Below are 22237 nucleotides of genomic sequence, written 5' to 3'. Positions count from 1 at the left end.
AATGGAAGGAACGTGGTTGTCCCCATGCCTTGCATGGAATATTTGCCTCTTACTCACATACCAAAGACCCTGACTGGACCACTTGCCTGTCAGGACAAGAGGCCTTACTGTAGCATTTCTCAGGCTTATTTTCATTATCACCCTGCCCCAAAGAACCTTGTGAAAACTTTCTCTATTCGTCCTCCCTTTTTTCCCCATGAAATGTTAAAATCATAAATATACTCATGTGTACAGTATATACTGTAGCTCTTTAGAGAGACACCAACCATTGCAATAGCTATGATTTACACACTTTCTTGAGTTCCAGCCCCATCTGGAAACACATGCCCTGTATGAAAGAAAAGCCTTAGCCAAGCTTTCGTGCACCATCCCAGTGAATGGTGAGGTTGGTCACATAGAGAAGCAGACCCAGCAGCCCAATGGTATCTGCTCACCAGGGTGAGCCCTGACCTGAGTTTCCAGCACTGTTAGAGGAATCTCATTCCAAGCTTGTACAGCCACCTGCTGCCTTTTGGGCTCTGCTACCGCCTCTCCCTGGATGTGGTAGCATCTACCCAGCTTCAGTGCAGTGGAGGTCCAGGGTGACCTCCGGCCCCACCGCTCCTACCTTTGACTCTTCCTAGAGCAGAACTCTCATTGTATTGTTCAGCCTTCTCTTTGTCCCTACTTGGAAGCCTGAAACCAGCCTGGCTCCCCCAACTCCACCCAAACTACAGTGACTTTCTGCTTTTCACTCTCCATCACTTTAATCTCATCCACTCACTGAAGGGTTCATCAAGTACCTCACCTGGAAGTTGAAAGACCTCAGGAGACACTGATGACACTGCTGGAGCTCTTTCAGTCCTGGCCTGCACAGCCCAGGGCTCTGGGATGCCAGCTTATTGTCTGAATTAGTATCCGCAATAGTCCCATCGTACAGGTAAATAGATACAGACAAGCTGAACAACCTGCCAGAGATCACACAACTAGTACATTAGTGAACCTGGGTTGCAGGTCTGCCTGGCCCCATGTATTTGCACATACTTCCACTTGAGAAAGCAATGCCCCAGCTGTGTGAGTTTTAATTCAAATGACAGAGCGTCTTCAATACAAACAAGAAGGCAATCTGTTTACCATTTCTAAAAGATGACTGAGCTAATAAAAAGGGGTTGAAGCAAGATTAAAATGTAGTTCTGTATGGTGTCCTGAGGTTTGGGACTCCTAGGCCCAATCATCTACTCAAGCCTCAGGTACTGGATATGGGGGAGGCAGAAGTCCATGCTTAGACATCGATGCCAGGCAGGGCAGGCCTGGCTGCCAGTCTAGACTAAGGGCAGTCATTCAGCCATTGGGGCTGTTAAGATAAAGCTTGAGGGGAACCTTGGAGGATTCCATGGCAAGCGAGGGTGACCGAGGTGGAGGGACAGACATGTCAGACAGACAGAGGGACAGACAGAGCTTAGTGAGAAATTTTATTAGAAAGGGAAGGGAGGAGAGGAAAAAAGGGGGAAAGAGGTAGACACACAGAGACAGAGAGAGAACAGACGAGAAGAGGGAGATGTAAAAATCCTGTCTGCCCCAGGAGAACAGAGAAAGAGAGGAAAAGAGCATACGTGGGTGGGGATCTGTCTTTTAAAGGGTCCTTTGCACCTTCATGCAGACTATGCAACCATGAAACCCTGGGTTGACCAGGGTACTGCCTGAGTGCATTCTGCCAGGTGGCAGGCAGGCCAGCATAATCCTTATAGGGGCAGCCCGCCAAAATGATCCCTGGGAAAGAGTTATATCCCAAACCTAGTGTAGACAGCAGGGCTGACCCAGCTGAGCCCCAGCACCATGTGGGTAGTAGGGACCCTCTCCTGAGCCCCTGGCCAGATCCTTGAAAAAGAAATGGCATATCATTGTGTTTCAGCCATTTGCTCCTCTCTAGCCTCTAAAACCACAAGCAGACAGAAGGATCCAGCCTGCATTGTGAGCTCTGAATGGTTCTATGGAGGGAGAGATTGAGAAAAGAAAAGGAAGTGGTGTCCTCTTGTCAGATGGAATGTGTGAAGACATCAAGGAGGAACGCAGGGGCTCTGTTCGGGTGGCTCAGCAGTTTGACCTCTGAATCATGCTGTGTGGGTCCAGATTCCTAATAGATGAACCCTCAGGACTGACATCACTCTTGCAAGATCATCTGGGCTCTGTTGTGCTGCCCAGCAAGTTTTACCTTCAGCACTTGGTTTGGTTTTTGAGTTTTGGGTGCCCCCCCCCAACCACATTTAATACCTATCATTCCTTCCAACTCACCATTTTTCTGTCATCTGGAACTGGACAAACTACGTCTTTTATAAGCCTGTTTCATTGCTGCTACCCCACTCCCCCAAGATGGAGCCTTCTTGGAACAGATGTGTCCGCTCTCGTCTGACCACTCAACCCCGGTTTCCTGAAAGTGCATTTGAGCAGAGCGGGCACAGCACTAGGCCTCAGGATAGAAGGTGACAAAACTGTCTTCATGACCTCAGAAAGGAAGCATACAGGACGTGGGGTCGGAAAACACATTAAACTTGGTGCTAGGCAGCTAGGCTACACTGATGTCTGTGCTGAGTCTTAGACAAAAAGGTAGAAGTTAGTCTCTGCAAGGTTCTGAACTATAGTATCTCCAGGAACAAAGATGCAAATGGTAAAGAGGAAGCAGTAAGACGTAAAACTAGACCTTTATGCCAGGTGTGGTAGCTACACCTTTAATCCCAGTACTTAGGAGTCAGAGGCAGGCAGATCTCTGTGAGTTCAAGGCCAGGCTGGTCTACAAAGTGAGTTCCAATGAAACTCTGTCTCAAATTTAAAAAAAAAAAAAAAAAAGGAAAGGAAAGGAAAGGATGGGTGGACAGACAGGAGGGAGGAAGGAAGGTAGTTTATGTGCGATGCTGTTTAAGCAGCTAACATGTTATCTTCAGAAAGACAAGAAGCATATAGAATATTTAGGCATAGATTTGCAAGCATATGGAGGGTAGACTGGCAGGGTCAGGCCCGGAAGCAGGGAGACCAGTTAGGAAGCCTCCATGGGTCTCCGGAGAGGTGGAGACATGAGTGGGAAGTGGGGTGGAGAGAGACAAGAGGGCAGGTCACAGCTGTTAAATTTACAGTAGAAGGGTCCAGAAGACCACCAGTTTTCAGTGTGAAGGTGTAAAGTGGCAGGAGGCCAATGTTCAGGTAGCTAGACAGTCAGTTTGACCGTAGTGAGCTCAGGTTGTCTGCAGGAGACATGAGCCTGGCCATGCGGTTTCACATCCAGAGGAATTAGAGCTCTGGGTTCAGGCTTCAGGGCTTAAATATTCAGAGCAGCTGAAACTGTATTAGCAGCTGAAACACCCAGGAAATGGGAATGAGAAAGGCAGTGAGCCCAGGCAATTTGGACCCAGAGGAAGCCTGTATCGATGATGGGAGAGGAGGAAGGGGTAATGAGGGCAGCATAGGGGTCTTAAGACTTACAAAGGGCCCAGGCTCTTCCTTCTCAGTGACACTTTCCTGCTCAGCTTCACAGTGTTTACCCTCTCCCAAGCCTTCTGCAGAAGCTTTCTCCTGGGCCCTTTCCCATTCCCAACTCCCCTTCGACCCCTGCAACTGAAAGCTGCAGCTTCCAGCCGTCCTTCCTCTTCCTTCTGGTACAGCTTCCTGCATCACTGGGGCTCATGTGATTCCAAGATGGCACCTCAACCTGCCCTCCCTGTCTCTGGGCCTCTCAGACTTCAACATCTATGTCAACATTTCCCCTCCATCCTGGGGCATCTGTCATCTGTGGTGACTTCCGGACCATGAGGATGAGCCATTTCCAAGTCCCACAGCTCCTAGGTGCCCTCAGCTCTTGTGATGGTCTCTGTTCCAGCCTCCCTCTCCCATGACGACTTGTAGGATCTTGTTAAAGCTGCTTGAACCCTTCAGGGTTACTCAGTTTTCTCGATTCCTCTATGTTTTCTTATTCGCTAACTTCCTTGCATTTTCTACTATCCCTTTGAACCCCTCCTGACTGCTCCTCCTTCCTCAACAGGTATGAGTCTCTCTTGTTCTTGTTGTTGTTTGGGGTTTTGTTTGTTTGTTTGTTTGTTTTGGTTTTTCAGGACAGGGTTTCTCTCTGTAGCTATGGAGCCTCTCCTGGCACTCAATCTATAGACCAGACTGGCCCTCAACTCTTAGAGCTCCACCTGCCACTGCCTCCCGAATGCTGGGATTAAAGGTGTGTGCCACTACTGCCCAGCTTTGTTTGTTTACTGATAAGAGTCTCTGATTGCCCTTGTCAACTCTGTTCCCTGCATTCCCTCCCCACACCTGTCTGAGACACCTCTAGTTCAGACTCTCGGCTCTTACCCAAAGCACATAGAAGTGCCACCTGTTATGACTTGAATCTGATGTCCCCACACACTCATGTCTTGAGTGCTTGTCCCCCAGCTGGTGGCACTATTTTAGGACTCAGAGCCAGGCTGGCAGAAGTGAGGTACTAGACACAGGCCTGTGAAGACTGCTAAGCCAGCTCTATGCTTCGTGGTCCATTATGATGTGAGGGATATCTGCCACAAGCTACCGGCATGAACTGCACCTTGCCTTCCCTGCCTTGATGGGCTCCACACCCCTCCAGAATCACAAAGGACCTCTCTTGCCTTGAGTCGTTTCTGGCAAGTGTTGGTGACAGCCATGGAAAGGTAGCCAAGACAGTACCCCACACAGAACATCGCTGAACATTCTCCAGCTTCACTCTCTTGTCCTTAATACTTCACTACAGAAAACATGAGCCCTTCCCACAGCCAGTCTCCCCAGGAAAGCCTCTCCACCTGCTTGGTTGCTAAAGCCCTTCCCTAGAGGAGACCAAACAATGTCTACCCCTCCCCCTAAGGCCTCAACTGCAAACTGCAACGCTGACAGGACAAAATTGCATGCAAGTGGTTGAGATGCAGCTAAAGATACACAGGTGAGAGCCAGGTGTGGTGGCCCACGCCTTAACCAGCACTCAGGAGGCAGAGGCAGGTGGATCTCAGTGAGTGGTCCTACCCCTCCTCAGAAGAAAGTCAAAAGCCAGCAAGTGGTCATTTACAAACTAGCACAGCTGAGGCCTCAGAGGCGGCAGTCTGGCTCGCAGGACAGCCCTGTACAACATGCTGTGTCGCTGGAGTCCCACACACTCAACCTTGCTGCAAACCTTGACTGTGTACACTGTCTTTCCTTTTAATATTGGCAAGCTGTAGACACACCTTAAACCAAGGAGAATCTGTTTCCTCAGCTTTAACCTGAGGACCTGACAGCATTGCTGCTGCCCTGCAAGGCACTGGGAAAATCAGAAAATGCCTCCCAGCATGAGCCCACAGCTTGGTGTGACTCAGCCCTTTCTACAGGCACTCAGATGCAATGCAAGTTGCACAACATACACCACAGTTTGAACTGTGCCTTCCTCCATGGGGTCCTTGTGAACAATCCAAGCAATAACACCCAACAGGACCAGAAAAGAACCCGACAGAGCAGAACTTAATTTAAAAAAAGCAGCAACTGCAGACACACATTGGAGACACATGGGTCAACACGTGAGGATGCTATGCTAGGTGATGTTCTTCCATTTACTTCCCAGCTTCCTCTCTCACCAGACAGCCCTAAGAGACTGGCTATGAACTGGGTCAGCTGAGTGAAGGCACAGAACCATAGTCATAGACCAGGTTTGCTTTGAACTCACAGAGATCTGCCTGCCTGCTGACTCCTAAGTACTGGGATTAAAGGTGTAGCCCGTGGGGGTGGGGGATGGGAAGTGGGGCTTTGGCCAGAGATCAAGATGATCTGAAAGGAAGGAGGGAAATGAGAGACCAGCCTCCACTTAGCAACACTGTCTCGCACCTGGCAGTAGAGGCCTCCCCACAACCCAGCTTGGCACAGTCCTTAAAAATCCCCTGCCCTCAGGTCCTGCCCTGGAGGTCATCTGAACGGCTGTACCAGTGTCCTCCCTACGTCACCAGGGGTCAAACTCCATCTCCACCACAACACTTGGCCTAGTGTGCTACTCTGATAACCACATGACCAAAAGTAACATAGGGAGGAAAGGTTTTATTTGGCTTACAGGTCACAGCCCATCAGTGAGGGAAGTCTGGACAGGAGTGCAAAGCAGGGACCGAGAGGCAGGAACTGAAGCAGGAGCCATGGAGGATGCTGCTTACCGGCTCTTTCCATAGCTTGCTCAACCTGCATTCATAAACACCTCAGGACCACCTGCCTTGGGTGACACCGCCCACAATGGGCTCAAGCTTCCCACTTCAATCATTAATCGAAAAACTCCCCCCATAGACTTGTGCACAGGGCAGTCTAATAGAGGCAGTTCCTCAACTGAGACTCCCTCTTCCCAGATGACTCTAGCTTGTCCACTTGACAGAAGCCAAACAGCACATCTCTAGAAGCCTCAGTATGTATTACTGGACATTTTCACTCTCTGTCACACCCTGGCACATGAGCTGTCTTCGTGTATACTATGGAGCAGAATGTCTTAAACCATAGGGACATGATGGCCCTTGGAAAAGCAGGAATTTCAGAATGCACTCTAGGTGAACACCCAGTCCTCAGGAGGGAAGACAACCAGTACTAGCCACATGGGTAACTGTCGGAAGGAAGGTGAATTATGCCATCACCCCTTTTGACATAAAAATAATTTTCAACAGAATGTTAAAATCATCAGGTTCTATCAATGAGATCTCCATTATACCAAGAATGATTGATTGGAAAGTACTTACAGGAAAACCATGGTGAAAGACTACAGTTTCCACTTTTAAAACCCTTTCCATTTTTAAAAAATCCTACAATGTATAAAAATAGTTAGACTAAAGATGTGAATCAACAGCCAAGTAATTTATTGGCACTTGAAAGCCTTGTGTTATAAATATACTCAACAATGGAACTATCAAGTAACTCAGAGCCATGGCAACCTGACCTCACTAACAAAAAGGAAAGTCACATGGGGTTCACCCAGGACAGCCAGCCACCTCAGACCAGATCTTAAGGAGAGAACATGATGGACCTAGTATCATTATGTCAGGTCAACACAAGTGCTGGGCAGGACAGGGGAAGACACACAGGGCAAAGATGTGGACCCCACCCAGAGTCTACAAGTTGTCCGGACTGTAGGCCTCTGCATAAAATGCACAGCATGGTGAGTGTATTCGGGGTCCTATGGGAAGGATAGAATTCCCCAGATACTAAAGAAAAGAGAGATTTGTTTCAACTCTGATGTCCTTCCTTCTGTCCTTCCTTCCTGCCCAGACTTTACCTGGGATTTAGTGAGCCGATCTGAAGGGTTACTGGGACTCTCAAATGTCTCTGAGATTCTGTTCCTTCTTTGTCTGTTTTCTTTCATTGGGGAATGTCAATGTAAAGGTGAATAAAGTTGGGAGTGTGTATTGTATGATAAGAATCCAGCTTTTCAGCCTTCTGCCACAGAGTAAACCAGAGCAGTTCACACCCAGACATCCCTGCCCTTCTACTCCATGTGAATCATTCTCTACCCTTTATGGCTTTCAAGGGTTGGGGCACTGTGGCCCAACTGTACCCACTTTGGAATATCCCTGCATCTCACTTCTCTGAAGCCAAAGCCAGAGCAACTGGAAGTTGGTTCATTGGTGAAGGAGTGTGTGTGTGTGTGTGTGTGTGTGTGTGTGTGTGTGTGTGTGTGTACATGCATGTAGAGGCAAGAGGTCAATCCTTGGGGACTGTGTTTCTGTGGAGGATATGTATGTGTGGCATATGTACACATGTGTGTAAAAGAACATATTCTCATGCATGCACATGCAGAGACCAGAAGAGAACAGTATGCCCTCTACTGTCCCAATCTTTTTTTTTTTTTTTTTTTTTTTTTTTTTTTTTTTCTAAACAGGACCTCTCGCTCAACTGGAAGCTTGCTGTTTGAGCCAGACAGCATGGCTAGCCAGCAAGCTTCCAGGATCTGCCTGTCTGTGCCCCAACATATGCACCCATGTTCAACTTTACATGTTTCGTGGGATTTCAACCCAAGTCCTTGGGCTTCTACAGCAATCTGTCTTACCAAGTTACTGCCATAGCCCCACTTTGATTACTGAGATAGGCTTTGTTCTCAGCCTGATGCTCACCAAGGTTAGGCAGGCTGGCAGCAAGTCCAGGGTCTGCCTGTCTCAATGTCTCTAGAACTAGAATCACAAATGTCTACTGCCATGCTCAACTTCCATGTGAGCTTTGGAATCAATAGGTCCAAGGCAAGCAGTTTGCCAACAGCCATGTCCCCAGCCCAAATGTGTACTTCTTTTATGGTATTTGACAACCTTTCCCATTAGGGAAAAGTGGAGATGATTTCTGACCTCTCCAAACTGTTTAGCCAGGTGGGGGTGGCATCCTACCATGGTCCCGATAGCTCTGCTTGCTAACATCTTGACAATCAGCTTTGCTGCAGTCACTGTCACAGCCACTAAGTGTTCCTCCCAGTCCCCTCAACTTTCAAGTTCCTGGCCCGGTTGCCACAGTGAACTTGAGTATCCATACATGCAAGCGGGAGTTTCTCTGGATTCATTTCACACCAACTCATAGTGACTATCCATAAATGTTTTACAAAGAGAGGAGTCAGAGGCAAAAATTGTCACAACTGCAAATTCACAAAAGGTGACTGATTTGACTTTTGTTTTAAAGATTTATTTATTGTATCTATATAAGTGCTGTATCTGCATGTACAACCTTATCCCAGAAGAGGGCATCAGGTCCCACTATAGATGGTTGTGAGCCACCACATGGGCGCTGACACTTGAACTCAGAACCTCTGAAGAGGAACTAGTGCTCTTAATCACTGAACCATCTCTCCAGCTGCTGACTTTTAAAATTCTCTAGTCTTTAATTTTTATTTCATAAGGAAAACATGGGAATTGCAGGTCTGCCACCCTGTTCATTTCACCTGTCATACATGCTGTCACATTTGTCTCGTTGCTCTTTCGTGGGCGCGTGCACCCTGCATACATGTTGCAGTGCATATGTGGGAGCAGAGGCCAAAAAGGACATAATAAATGTTTTGTTCTCACTCTCCATCTGGAGACAGTGTCTTACTAAACCAGAGCCAGCAAGCCACAGTGGTCCTCCTGAGTCTGTCCAGTAACCCCTTTAACTATGTTCAAGAAACGTGAACTTGGATCTTCATGTATTCACAATAAATGCTCTTAGCTGTTACCTTTCTAGCCCAAATATGTTTGTTTCTAGATGAACAATTTGAGAAATAAGTTACTGACACATACTTACTGCATAGTTTGGGGTGACCTTGAACTTCTGGCCCTCCTGCCCTCACTCCTTGGTGCTGGGATCACAGGCATGTGCCACCACATCCAGTTTAGACAGTGCAAGGGATCAATCCCAGGGTTTCATGGACCAGCTGAAGATATTCCTAGCCTAATAATTTTGATTTCCCATTGTTCATTGTTATTATATACAAATACATTCATTTTTATTGACAAGCTATCATCCAATAATCTTATTGAACCTATTTCTTGTAGGAATTTTTTTTCTTAAGACTATCTACTTAAATCATTAAGCCATCCTCACAGAATTTTCCTTCTTTCCAATCTGTATACCTGTTTTTTGTTTATGACCTTTCCACACTGTTTATGCAACCCAGAACAATGCTAATGAAAATGTCGACATACCACCCAGGCCAGGTCTCAGAATGGGGGGCAAGTGTTGCTCTGCCTGTTCTACTGTGTTCCTGAAAGTTTAAAAGAAAATATATATCAATTTTAAAAGTAAGTGTTGGGCTAGTCTTGCATTCATTCCTTGGACAATTTCTACTTGATCAGGGTGCATGTTTATATATTTATATTCTAGTTGCTTAAAAATTACTACTTTTATACCCAAATCCATATGCCTATTGCTGTTTGATTTTTGTTTTTCTTGAGATGTCACAGTCTGTTTTTGGAATCATGGTAATTCTGACCTTGTAAAGCAACAGAGTCAGTCCCCTTGGCTTTTCTTGTGCCCTTGTGTCACAAGCTTTATTTCTTATTTAAATTTTGGAAGAATTCTGCAGTGAGGGATAGCTGGTGTTTTTGGTAGAAAAACACAATTTTAACTCTAGGAAGAATGTAGTGTGCCTTTGCAGTCTGTTGGCACGGGGTGTGACATGGGGAAGGAATTAAGGAATGTTTCCAGCGCACAACTTTACTGGTGTTTCTTCAGCTTTGGTGATGATGAAGAAAACAGTGCAGGTGGTGTCAATAGAATATTTGTAGCAACCGGGACAATATTTCTTTCTATTTTTCTTTTATGTGTGAGGGTGTCTAATCCCCTGGAACTGGAGTTACAAACAGTTGTGAGCTGCTGTGTGGGTGCTGGGAATTGAACCTGGGTCCTCTGGAAGATCAACCAGTGCTCTTAACCACTGGGCCATCTCCCCAGCTCCATTCTTTCTATTCCCCCCCCCTTTTTTTGAGGTGTATTTGTACATCTTTATAAAGTATATTATTCAATACATGCATAGAATGTAATAATCAAGGTGAGATAGTAAACATTTTCATCTCTTCAATCATTAATTGTGGCATATTGGAATTTTCATGTTTTCTAGTCATTTTTAATATAGCAGATTCTAAGGGGAGGGTTTCCCTTTTGTTGTTGTTTGTTGTTTTGGTTTTGAGATGAAATCTCATTGGGTGGGCCTAGCTAGAAGAGAACTGTCTTTGTAGACCAGGCTGGCCTGGAATTTGCAGTGATCATCCTGCCTCAGCCTCTGGAGTGCTAGGATTACAGGTATGAGCCAGTATGCCCAGCTTTTCATGTTTTCACAATATAGTCTTCAGCTCACTGTTCCTCTGGTCTCAGCCCTCTCGTGCCATGGGTTGTGCTGGGAGCCAAAAGATGCCTGAGAGCAATGTCTTTGCCTCCATTGCATCCTTTGGGGGAAAAAAATGAATTTAGCAAAACAATGGGGGCGAGAGGGAGGGGAGATAGGAAGTAAGGAGAGAGGGGAGGGGAGAGGAGAAGGAATTCACATCCACATTCACATTAGTGTGGCTCCTTGGCAAGTTTCATGTTGTCCATGTAGGCTGTGTAGACAAAGTGAAATGACTGACTGCTTACTCCTGAGCACGCAGTGCGCGCATACACACTGGGCCCTCCATGTCTTGTTCTGTGAGGACTGACTTCTCCCTAGAAATCTGGCTTATTCTAGAAAAAGCCCAGGAGGTTTATCAGACACTTTCTTAAAATCCACACTATTAAGCTTGGCATGGTGTTATACAAGCCAGTAAACCCAGCGAAGACTCAAGAGGCCAAGACAGGAGGGCCACAAGTCCAGGCCAGCCTGGGCTACCTAGCAAGAGTCCAGACCAGCGGCGGGGTGCAGAGTGAGACTCTTACTCATAAAGAGCACACCCCAAGCCATTCATAAGCTGCCACATGGGTTCTATACACACCCCCTTTTAGACAGGTCTTACTATGTAGTCCTGGCTAGCCTTGAAGTCATGTAGACCAGGCTGGCCTCAAGACTGTAGTTGCTGCCTCTGCCTACTGATTAAGTCCTGAGGTTAAAGTCCTTCACCACCATGTCTTTTCTTATTGTCCATTACTGTGCTGGACACATGGCTCAATGGATGTTTCAGTTGCAACAGAAACAGTACACATCAGGGCTCTCCGTGCAGTGGTTATAATAGCCACCACAATACCTAACAAGAATTGTGAAAACATACAAATGGACTTTGGGAGCCCATTCATCATACAGGGATACTCTCTCAGCCTAGACACATGAGGGAGGGCCTAGGCCCTGCTCCAAATGATATGGCAGACATTGAGGACTCCCCATGGAAGGCCTCACTCTCTCTAGGAAGCAGAAAGGGGATGTGATGGGGGAGGGGGGGACAGTGGAGAGAGAGGGAACTGGGATTGACATGTAAAACAAGCTTGTTTCAAATTTAAATTAAAAAAAAGAATTGTGAAAACTAGGGATGGGGGGATGGCTCAGCCATTAAAGGGTAGACTCACAACCAAAAATATAAGAATTGTGAAAACTAGGTCTAAGGAATCAGTAATGGGGTGTGAGGGGAGGGGGCAACATGGGGGGCACTGGAAAATGCCCCTGGAAACGGTTGGTACTAGAATTTCCAAAGTGAGATTCCGGCATACACTTAAAAAGGGTTTTAAACATATTAATTACACGAATACATAACTAGATATCACCATAGAGGCACTGGTGACAGACTTTGTTAGGGTATTTATTTGGTTCCTCTGTGACCTTCTCCAACACAGACCCTGGAAAATGCAAAGAAAGGTGCTTCTCCTTGTATTTGGCTCTCAGCATGTTGCATGCATTTTTAATGGCTTATTTTAGGGTTAGAGGGGAGATACACAAAACAAGCCTGGGGCATCTTGTCCCAGAAGGCAAGCAAGCAAAAACAAAAAGTGGAGATAGTTTTAAGAGACACAGGAGGCAGCTGCAAAGAACCCAGTGCTGGGAAGAGTGGACAACAGAATAAATACTATTAGGTAATAACCCAAAGAGTGAGTTCACACTGATACAATGATTAAATAAATGGGGAGAGGGGCAAGTCTTAAATGCAGAACTCAATTTATGTCAATAGTATATGCTCAGGGATCTAAAGTGTAAGTTGAGAATGGAACTCTACCCACTTAAGAACAAGAGTGTCTGGCTACGGCTGCAGCTCAGTTGGTGGAAGCCATAGGTTCAGTCCCTTGTGCCACATGAACCTGCAATCCCAGCACATAGGAGGTGAAGCTGGAGGATCAGGAGTTCAAGGTCATTCTTGGCTACTTAAAGAGACTTTCAGGGTGAGGGGTGGAGGATTGGATCTTTAGTGACCATCTAGCAGAATATAATATAAAAAGAGGGAAATGATGTTACAGATACCTGGCAGAAGCCACATGGTCAGGGAGACTATCACAACACACATCCTTGCTTTGATGTGACAATTTAGGGGCAAATCCCACAGCCAGGCAGTCTCCCACATTGGAGAAGCTAAAGGTAGCCTGAGTTACACAGTAACATCCTATCTACCCCAACTGAGGCACATTCCACAAAGTAGCTGACCTCTTAACTGTCATCAAAAACACTTAGGATACTGTCATAGTCCACAGACATAGAAGGAAGCATGACAACTAACTGTAAAATGACATCCTGCCTGGGATGCTGGGGAAGAAAGGACACGGCAGAATCTAATAACATCCAAATAAAGTATGAAATTCAGTTACTAATGTACCATTATCTCATCAGTTATGGTAAACATTGCAGCATCTGGATGTTAACAGAGCTGGGGCTGGAATGTCTTTGCTCCTTCTCTGGAACTCTGAAATTCTAAAATTAAAAGTGTTGGTTTGGTTTGGGTACCGAGGCTTGAGCTCTTGAGCCCAGGGCCTCCCACACACCAGAAAGGTACTCTACCACCGAGCCACAGCTTGACGGCACATTTGTCTTCCTCACTGTTTTCTTTCATTGCAGGGTGCTGGTGACAGTTTCGTGGGTGCTCTGGCCTTCTACCTGGCTTACTACCCAAATTTGTCCTTGGAAGAAATGCTAAAGAGATCAAATTTCATCGCTTCAGTCAGCGTCCAGGCTCCAGGAACACAGGCCTCCTATCCATACAGAAAAGACCTTCCTCTTGCTCTATTCTGACTGCTGCCAACCCCAAATAAATATAAGCTGCAAATAAAATGCATGTGGGTGTGGCTGCTCAGCTCAGTTACTAGAAAAATGCCCTTTCTTTGTAATTATGTTCACTTATTTAGTCATCAAGCCTTCGACTCAGTAATGCTTTGCTTTCTCACAATCACATCAACTAGAATTTGATTCCACCATCAGAATCGGTACAAACAGTACCAGCAAATTCTAGCTTGAATGAACACTGGACAGGAGTGTTTAGAGATTGAGCAAAGAATGTTCCAAAGACAAAGGGGACGCAGTGGGCTCTCCCAACCACCTTCTGGAGAGATAACTAATACCTTTAGCCTATGTTGTCAAACTTGCTTTGGGGGCTGGGGATGTGGCTCAATGGGTAGAGTGCTTGCCCAGTATGCATGACACCCTGGGCTTCATCACTGCCTACACTGGATGTGGTGGCACGTGCCTGTAATCTCAGCACCTAGGAGGTGGAGACAGGAGGGTAAGTAGTTCAAGATATCCTCAGCTACACAGCAAATTTGAGAGGAGAGTGGGGAGAAGACAGGGAGAACAGGGAGGGGGGCTCAGAGGTAGAGGTGCTTGCCACCTGGCCTGATGACCTGAGTTTGATTCTTGGGATCCATACAGTAGTAGGGAGCCGATTCACAGCAAGTTGTCCCGTTTATATTTTGCAAGAGTTGCTTGGGTCTTGGGACACATATGCACATACGTGCTGTTCTGGGACAGCACTGGTTCCCAATGCTTGTGGCCAAGGAGATACTACATTCCTCAGATATTTTCAATGTAGTAGGATATGGACTCACAATTCTTTACAAAGCTCATCTCTCACTTCAAGCCAGAGATCAAAGAAAAAAAAAAAAAAAAAAATGGACATGGTGGGAAACAGCCTGAGTGAGAAAGGGGATGATGAGCAAGGCAGCAGTCATATATGAACACAAGGTCTATCGGAATTGGCTATGCGATATCACCATGACCCCAAAGCAGCCATATGGATATAGCTTCTTGTAAAAGAAAGGTACAACCGGGTTCAATGCTGTCCTAAGAGCCTGTGGCCCTTCTGGACTGCACAGCAGGTTCCAGGCCAGCCTCAACTATCTGTGAGAGAATGTGGACAATGATACTGTTTCTAATGACCCAAGCACAAACCAAAACAGAAGTTTTGTTCCTTTCTTACTCCTAGCTGCTTGCTGTGGTCACAGGGTAATTGCTCCAGCACTACCTGGAGGGACAAGGAGCCGCCTAGGAACCCCTGCTCAAGTCTCACTATGGAAAATGGCTTCTATCATGTGAGATTTCTTGATAAGGTAGTTGATCTTTAAGTTTTAAATAATAGGGGAAAATAGCATTAAGAGACAAGAGCACAGGATATTTTGACATTTTTTTATTAATGCCTATTAAGAAGAAATCCAGACGGGTGACTATCTGGTCTCTATGAAGAACTTTCTTTCATGGCACTTCCTTCCCCTCACGCGTGGCCATGCTGTGCACTTCCTCTTCCTCAGGACACGCTGCAGTTTTCTGAGCCAGTGCCTCACACTGCATCCTCTCATTCACACATTCATTTTCAATCCACTGCTTACAGGGAGCGTATTTTTTTCTGTTCCACGAAGAGAACTTTCTTGTTCACTGTGTGGCAAGAGAAAGGGGTTGTAGCAGAAAGCTAGAAGCGTCATCATTGTACCAACACACACTTTGTGCTACGAGGGCTCCTTTCCCCTTGTGTTACTATTCCTCTGACATGAGGATGAGCTGATATGAAAACCCAGCTTCTCAATCTCAAGCCAGAGAAGACGGAGAGAAATCAGTAAGCCAAGGGAGGGTTCCCGGCCAATCAGCACTGTCCTCGACAGACTACAAAGTCATTATCTCAATCAACGTGAGATCCTGGGGCAAAACATGACCAACCCTGACTGGCCCCACTCTCATAGAGGGTAAACAAGAACCAACTGGGCACAGGGCTCCAGAATACCACTGAGAGCTAAGCAGTCCACAAAGGACCGGCAGCCAATCTAGAGAAGGCTTCACACCCAAATAGGGATGGTTCAGATGGTCAATGCTAGCAAAACCCCAATACTACAAAGTTACTGAGTACAGTTCCAAAAATAATGGCACCTGCCTTAGTGAGAGACTGGAGCTAGATGCTGGGAAAGGAGGCTTTCATAGAGCCTGTGTCCTATAACCCACTCAGGCTCCAGCCAACCCCACCATATTGCGCATGTACACACTCACATGTGCCTAATTACGTGACCTGATTCTTCTCTGCCATTAAAACTAGACACCCAAAGGAAACCTAGAAGGCCAAAGGACTGTGCGACCTTACAATTCCTCTGTCCCTGACCACACAAACATTTAAACTTTGTTCTCTTCTTCTACAATAAAAATGGATACATTCCTTATTAAATTTCCAAACCATGATTAAAAATTAGCAAGAGAGTTTATTTAAAATATAATGCTGTAGGCTGGAGAGGCTCAGTGGTTATGAACACCACCTTTCCAAAGGACCCAGGTTCGATTTCCAGCACCCACAATTTTCCAGAACTCCGGTCCCAGGGAATCTGACATCCTCTTCTAGCTGCAAGCACTAGGTACACTTGTGTTCCACAGACATACAAGCAGCCACATCACCCTTACAGATGAAAAAAATTACATTTCTCATATCTATCTTAACTCCAGTTTAGTAGCAGGAATTCAACTATGTTTTAAAGTTCTCTAGGCAGCTGAATTTAAGAACAATTAACCAGCTGAAAATGTAGCACTAAACAAACTAGGGGCATTGTTATATAAGGGCCATTGTTCACTTATTTTTGATCATTTAAAACGTGAGAAAATATCTTTACGCTAAATCCAGAAACCACTGATTATTAGAACAAAGCTCTAAGGTGGTCATGATGCATGAACCTCTAATCCCAGAACTCGGGAGGCAGAGGCAAACGGATCTCTGTGGGTTTGAGGCCAGACTAGTCTACAGACCAAATTCCAAGCCAGCCAATGATACACAGAGACCCTGTCTCAAAAAACAGCAACAAATATAACAGGCTTTATACATTAAAATTCCTTTCTCTGGCCAGGAGTTGGTGGCACACACCTTTAGTCCTAGCACTTGGGAGGCAGAGGCAGGCAGATCTCCGTGAGTTTGAGGCCAGCCTGGTCACAAGAGCTAGTTCCAGGGCAGCCTCCAAAGCAATACAGAGAAACCCTGTCTTCAAAAATAAAAACAAAATAAAAATAAAAATAAAAAACAAACAAACAAAAAAACCCTTCCTCTGTATTTATCCCTTCAATTAAGACTATGACAAGCGGGCTGGAGAGATGGCTCAGAGGTTAAGAGCACTGGTTACTCTTCCAAAGGTCCTGAGTTCAATTCCCAGCAACCACATGGTGGCTCACAGCCATCTGTAATTGGGTCTGGTGCCCTCTTCTGGTGTTGAAGCAGACATGTAAACAGAGCATTGTAAACACAATAAATAAATCTTAAAAAAAAAAAGACTATGACAAGCATTGCAGTTTATATAGAGACCCTGACTTAATAGACCAATGTATCATATGATGAGCACGTGAAAATCCAGGAAAACCCTTAAAACCTAGAGATCAGACCAAATGTGGTGAATGTTTATAATCCCAGCACTAAGAAGGCAAAAACAGGAGAATTTCAAGTTCGAGGGCACCTTGGGCTACATGGCAACACAATGTTTTCTACCCTACGCCACCGCCCCAAAAAAACAGAAACATGCTGGGCAAGGTAATCCCAGTACTTGAGAAGCAGAGGCAGGTGGATCTCTGTGAACCCCAGGTCTGCCAAGGACACACAATGAGACCCTGTTTCAAAATTAAAAAAAAAAAAAAAAAAAAAAAAATTGAGGGGAAAAGTCACACTTGAGGGAAAGTCAGAGCTTCCTTGGATGCAGTGAGGCTGACTGGAACAGGGGCTCGGGCCACAGCACGGGACAGCACCCGCCCAGTGTGTGCTAACCCTAAAAATATAGTAAATAATAATAGCTAAGAGGCAGACGCAGGGACGACAGTGGCGCTCTGAACGCCAGGCTGACAACTGGAGAGGCCCCAACTCTTCTGCCGTACGTAGGGCTCTTACCTGCTTGGTTTGCAGTTGTCTGACCATGCACATGCCCAGGCAAGGTCCTGATTTTAAGCAAGTATTAGGAAGGCATTCTTGCCACTTTTCCTGGTAAATGCAGCTGCCACCCCTCATCAAAGATGCTTCTTAAGCAAATGGAGACCATCACAGGAAACCACAACAGGACACAACACCAATATCAACAGATCATGAGGAGCCCAGCCCTAACACAATCTATATCAGAGTCCCTGCATCTTTGGCTCAGGGAACATCATGGAAGAGGAGGCACAAAGACTGTGAGAGTCAGAGCACCAAGAAGTCTGAGGTGAAACAGCTGCATAAGCAAGAGTAGAACGCAAGCAGTATCAATGAACATGTTAGCAGGAAGGGGGAAGTTCATGGGGTCTCACCCCTATACAAAGAGCTGCACACAGCTAGCTAATGACTGCTATGAGAATTAGTATCTCCCAAGGAAGAGCTCCTTATTGATTATGCTCCACATACATACATTCATCCATACACAATCCATCTGCCCACACATAATTCATTCAAGCATGCATACATGCAATCATACACATACATAATCCATACATATACCCACATGCATAATTCATACATGTATACACAATTCATTCACGCATACATGCATGTATTCGTGCATACATACACATGAAACAGTAATAAAGAAACAGAGGCTATCAGCTTGGAGGGGACATGGGGGTTTGACGGAAGGTGGCTGAGAGGGGTGAGAGGGAGAAGGGAAGTGATACAATTTCATTTCAGTTAAAATGTATTTTTTTAAAAAGTATTAGGAAGATAAAATTGGCCCCATGTACTAGAAACAGCCAGAAGAGCTGGGTTCTAACCCTGAACCAGGGATGTAGTAAAATATTAAAGCGTGTGTGCACAAAGTCTTGGAGGAGAACGCAGCTGAGGAAGGGAGGAGTCTGGCTGCAATATTCACCCACCCCGAGCACCTAGGCAAGTATCAAAAGCCTCTCCCCCGTTTCCTTCCATGTGAAAGACAGCCCCGTTCCCTCAGAGCTGCTGCCAGATAAACAGTGTGCACGCGTGTGAATTGAGTGAGAATGGCACATTGCTATCCACACACTAAACATAATGTAATTTTCAGTCAAAATATTTGCTGTTTAATTCATAGAAGAATGAATCTGTCAAGTTCTTTCCTTAAAGCTAACCTAAATCTATTCTGTTCCAATTAAGGTCTGTATTGCCTTGTTTAGTGATCCACAGAATTAAAACTGACAAGTTTTCACTCATAATACTCTTATGCCTCAGCCTTTAATTCTTCCTCCTTGGCATCTAGTTTTATATGAGGAAAGGAGTCTAAAATCGGAGGTGGGGCTAGAGGGGTGGCTCAGGGATTAAGAGTACTTGTCAAGGTTCACTTCCCAGCACCCACATGGTAGTCCACAACCATCCAGAACTCCAGTCCCAGGGAACGTGACGCCCTTTCTGACTTCCATGGGCAGCACACACACACACACACACACACACACACACACACACACACACACACACACACGGCATACATACATACATTCAGTCAAAACACTCAAATAAAATGAATATGTATGTGTGTGGGTGTATATTTATATATACATGTACATATATACAAATATATATATGTATATGTATATACATATATTTATATATATACATATATATATATATATAAAAGAGGCAGATGCAGCTGATTGTTGCCTCAGAGCAGTCTGTGAAATGATCAACTAACTGAAAATCCTGTGTTTTATTGCTGATTTGCTTCACAAGGGTCTAACAGAACATTATCCTCCGACCAACTTTACTCAAGCCATAAAATGATGGAAATGGCCAGATTCTCTGAGCAAGGCTGGCCCCAAGGCAAACATCTTCATCTTCATGGTAAATCTGCAGGGCATCCATAGAACAGCAGGACATCAGGCATCGGCTACTCCAGAAAAGACATTCTGCTACCAAGGTTCAAACATTTCCTATTAGAAAACCTAGCTGTGGTTGCACATCTTTAATCCCAGCACTGGGAAGGCAGAGACACGCTGATCTCTCTGAGTTCAAGGCCAGCCTGATCTACAAAGCCAGCAAGAGCTGTTACTCAGAAAACCCTGTCTTGAAAAACCAAAAAGAACAGAAAAGAAAAACTAGTTGTGACAGAAGCTGACACATGACCTTAATCTGAGGTAAATAAACAAAGCTACCTGGCAAACCCTAACCTCCCAATACCTCCCCCACACCAAGGATGAAATTCCAATACACATTTAGTAAACATGTTAACACTCTGTGGACTCCTAAAAGTCAACTGTAAAGGAGCTGAGACAGCAACAGGAAGGCACTGTCACCATCACTTTTAATACACACTAATACAGAGAAATCGAAGGGAGAAAACCCCAATCCACTCCAGTGATTTTTCCACCATATAAGGGATCTTACTGAAACTTAAGAGTTCTATTCTTCAGGTCTAACACTAGAATTCCCTTTTTATTATAATAATAAATGGCCAGAAACATTACTACAATAAAAACAGCAGGGAATTTTCTTTCTACTACAAAGTGGAACTTGAGCGATTTTAAGCTGACAATTGGGCTTGAGGGTTTTTTGTTGCGGGATATTTGTACACTATTGTGAAGATGTATTGCTGTGATTGGTGTAACAAAAGCTGAATGGCCAATAGCTAGGAAGGAGAGATAGGCAGGAGCTGCGGGCAGAGAAAGATCTTTGAAAGAAGAAAGGCAGAGTTGCCAGCCAGTGCAGAGGAAGAGATGGGCAGTATGGAGAGATGAGGCATTGAGCCATGAGATGGAATGTGGATTTTAAAATATGGGTTAATTTAAGTTATAAGAACTAGTTAGGAACAAATCTATAAGGCCATAATTAATAAGTCTCCATGTTATTGTGAGCTGGCAGCCCAAAGAAAAATCCATTCACAGCTTTTAACCTCTTCATACTAATACAACATTTATCTTATTAAAAGGCAATTAAAGAGGGTAGAAAAATTAAACGAAAGCCCAAAACACGAAAAGAAAACCCTTGTCAGTTTATTTTGTGTAAGCCAGCAAGCACATCTTTTCAGAAATAGAGTGGGTTTCCACCAACAGCGGCTGGGTTTGTGAGTGGACAATCTAGAGGGTGGGGGGACATGTAGGCCATGGCAAGTATGTGTAGGTCACAGAACAACCTGCAGTTCATTATTCTCTCCTTCTACTCTCTGGGCCACAGTGATGGAACTCAGGTCACCAGGCCTATTGGCCTCAATCAGCTGAGCCACCTCATCAGCCTAAACTTGTCTCTTAGACAAATTTTAAGTTACCATTTATTATGGCATTTTTGGTAGATAGCACAATAAAAAAATCAAATTTTCTGCTCCAATGTACTAACACATACGCTACTCATTTTAGTTCATATCTGAAGCTTGTAATTGGCCCCTGTCAGATCACACCTCCCCTTCACAGAGAGCCACTGCCTCTATTCTTTGAATGGCTGGTTTCCTACCTTTATGGAACTAATAACCTTCCTAGAGACTGCCTGACTATCCTAGGTCAAGTACATCTCCCAACAGCCCTGCCCCGACATCCAGCGTCCCAGCACTTTCCTCACACTTCCCTCTCCCTCCCAAACCAACTGCAAATGCCAAGAGCAGAGGCTGAGTCTTGTGTGCTGGTGCCCCAAACCTGGCATGGCAGCTAGCTAGTGCCATAAGAAACATGGTGAAAGGGGCCACCAAATCACCAAAGACATTCATTGGGGAAGAGTCAGAGGCCCTGAAGCTTTTGCCGTGTTGTGACGTCACTCCATCTTACCAATTGGATCATAATGCAGAAGAGTCAGCTTCTCTCGGAGTCGGCTTCTCTTGTGGTTGAAGGAGAAACCTGTCCCAGCTTGGCTCACCAGTCTAACTAGAATGGTTCTAAGAGCAAAAAGTACACTGCTATGAGCTGAGGAAACCCTAGGCCACCAAGAACACACAGCACACTGTGCAAATTTTATGGAGTCACAGTAGTTATGGCTACTACTCAGCCCTACGAAGGGCCCATGCTATGATAGTCTTTATTTCCCGTAAAGCAATTTCAGCGGCTTTGGGACCTGGTAATGACCTCACCAAACAGCAGAAGTGATCAAGCCAAGTCAGAGCAAGAGCCTCTGATGCCACTCCCAGAGGAGCAGAAGTCAGGTGGAAGATTATACAAAAGTAGGTAGTTCCAGCTGGTCTATAGGCAACCCGAAGATGGCTGCCTCAAGAATGCCATTCTTCCCAAATGAGTGACAGCAGTACAATCAGGAAGGGACAAAATTACAAGATCTGAAGTTTTACACCATAATTTACAAACCCTGGACACCTCCATATTTCATTTAAATGAAGTCATCTAAACCACAGAACTTATGGTTGCCTCCCTGAACCTGTGAACACCTGCACTGTTACTGTCGTGCATGGGTGTTTTCTTTGTCACCCCACAGAAGACAGAATTTCTCGTGCCGTTCCCAAACAAATCTGAAGTATTTAAGGCCATTATGACCAGAAATGGTAGCTCACTCCTATAATC

At 45.3% G+C, this 22237-nt stretch overlaps 1 protein-coding gene across 1 annotated transcript in view; it reads left to right on the top strand.

The window, feature by feature from the left end:
* The window catches only part of Rbks (ribokinase), an 82087-nt gene extending 68415 nt beyond the window's left edge, over positions 1 to 13672 (top strand). The window contains exon 8 of the mRNA XM_051181823.1: positions 13433 to 13672. Coding sequence (XP_051037780.1) covers positions 13433 to 13606 — 174 coding nt within the window. The 3' untranslated portion in view covers positions 13607 to 13672. The remainder of the gene's footprint in view (positions 1 to 13432) is intronic.
* Positions 13673 to 22237: the final 8565 nt, after the last annotated feature.

The sequence above is a fragment of the Phodopus roborovskii genome, unplaced genomic scaffold (assembly GCF_943737965.1).
Source record: "Phodopus roborovskii unplaced genomic scaffold, PHOROB, whole genome shotgun sequence".
NCBI classification, from domain to species: domain Eukaryota; kingdom Metazoa; phylum Chordata; class Mammalia; order Rodentia; family Cricetidae; genus Phodopus; species Phodopus roborovskii.
The sequence above is the reverse complement of the archived record's forward strand: the minus strand, read 5'-3'. Positions and strand labels throughout refer to the sequence as shown.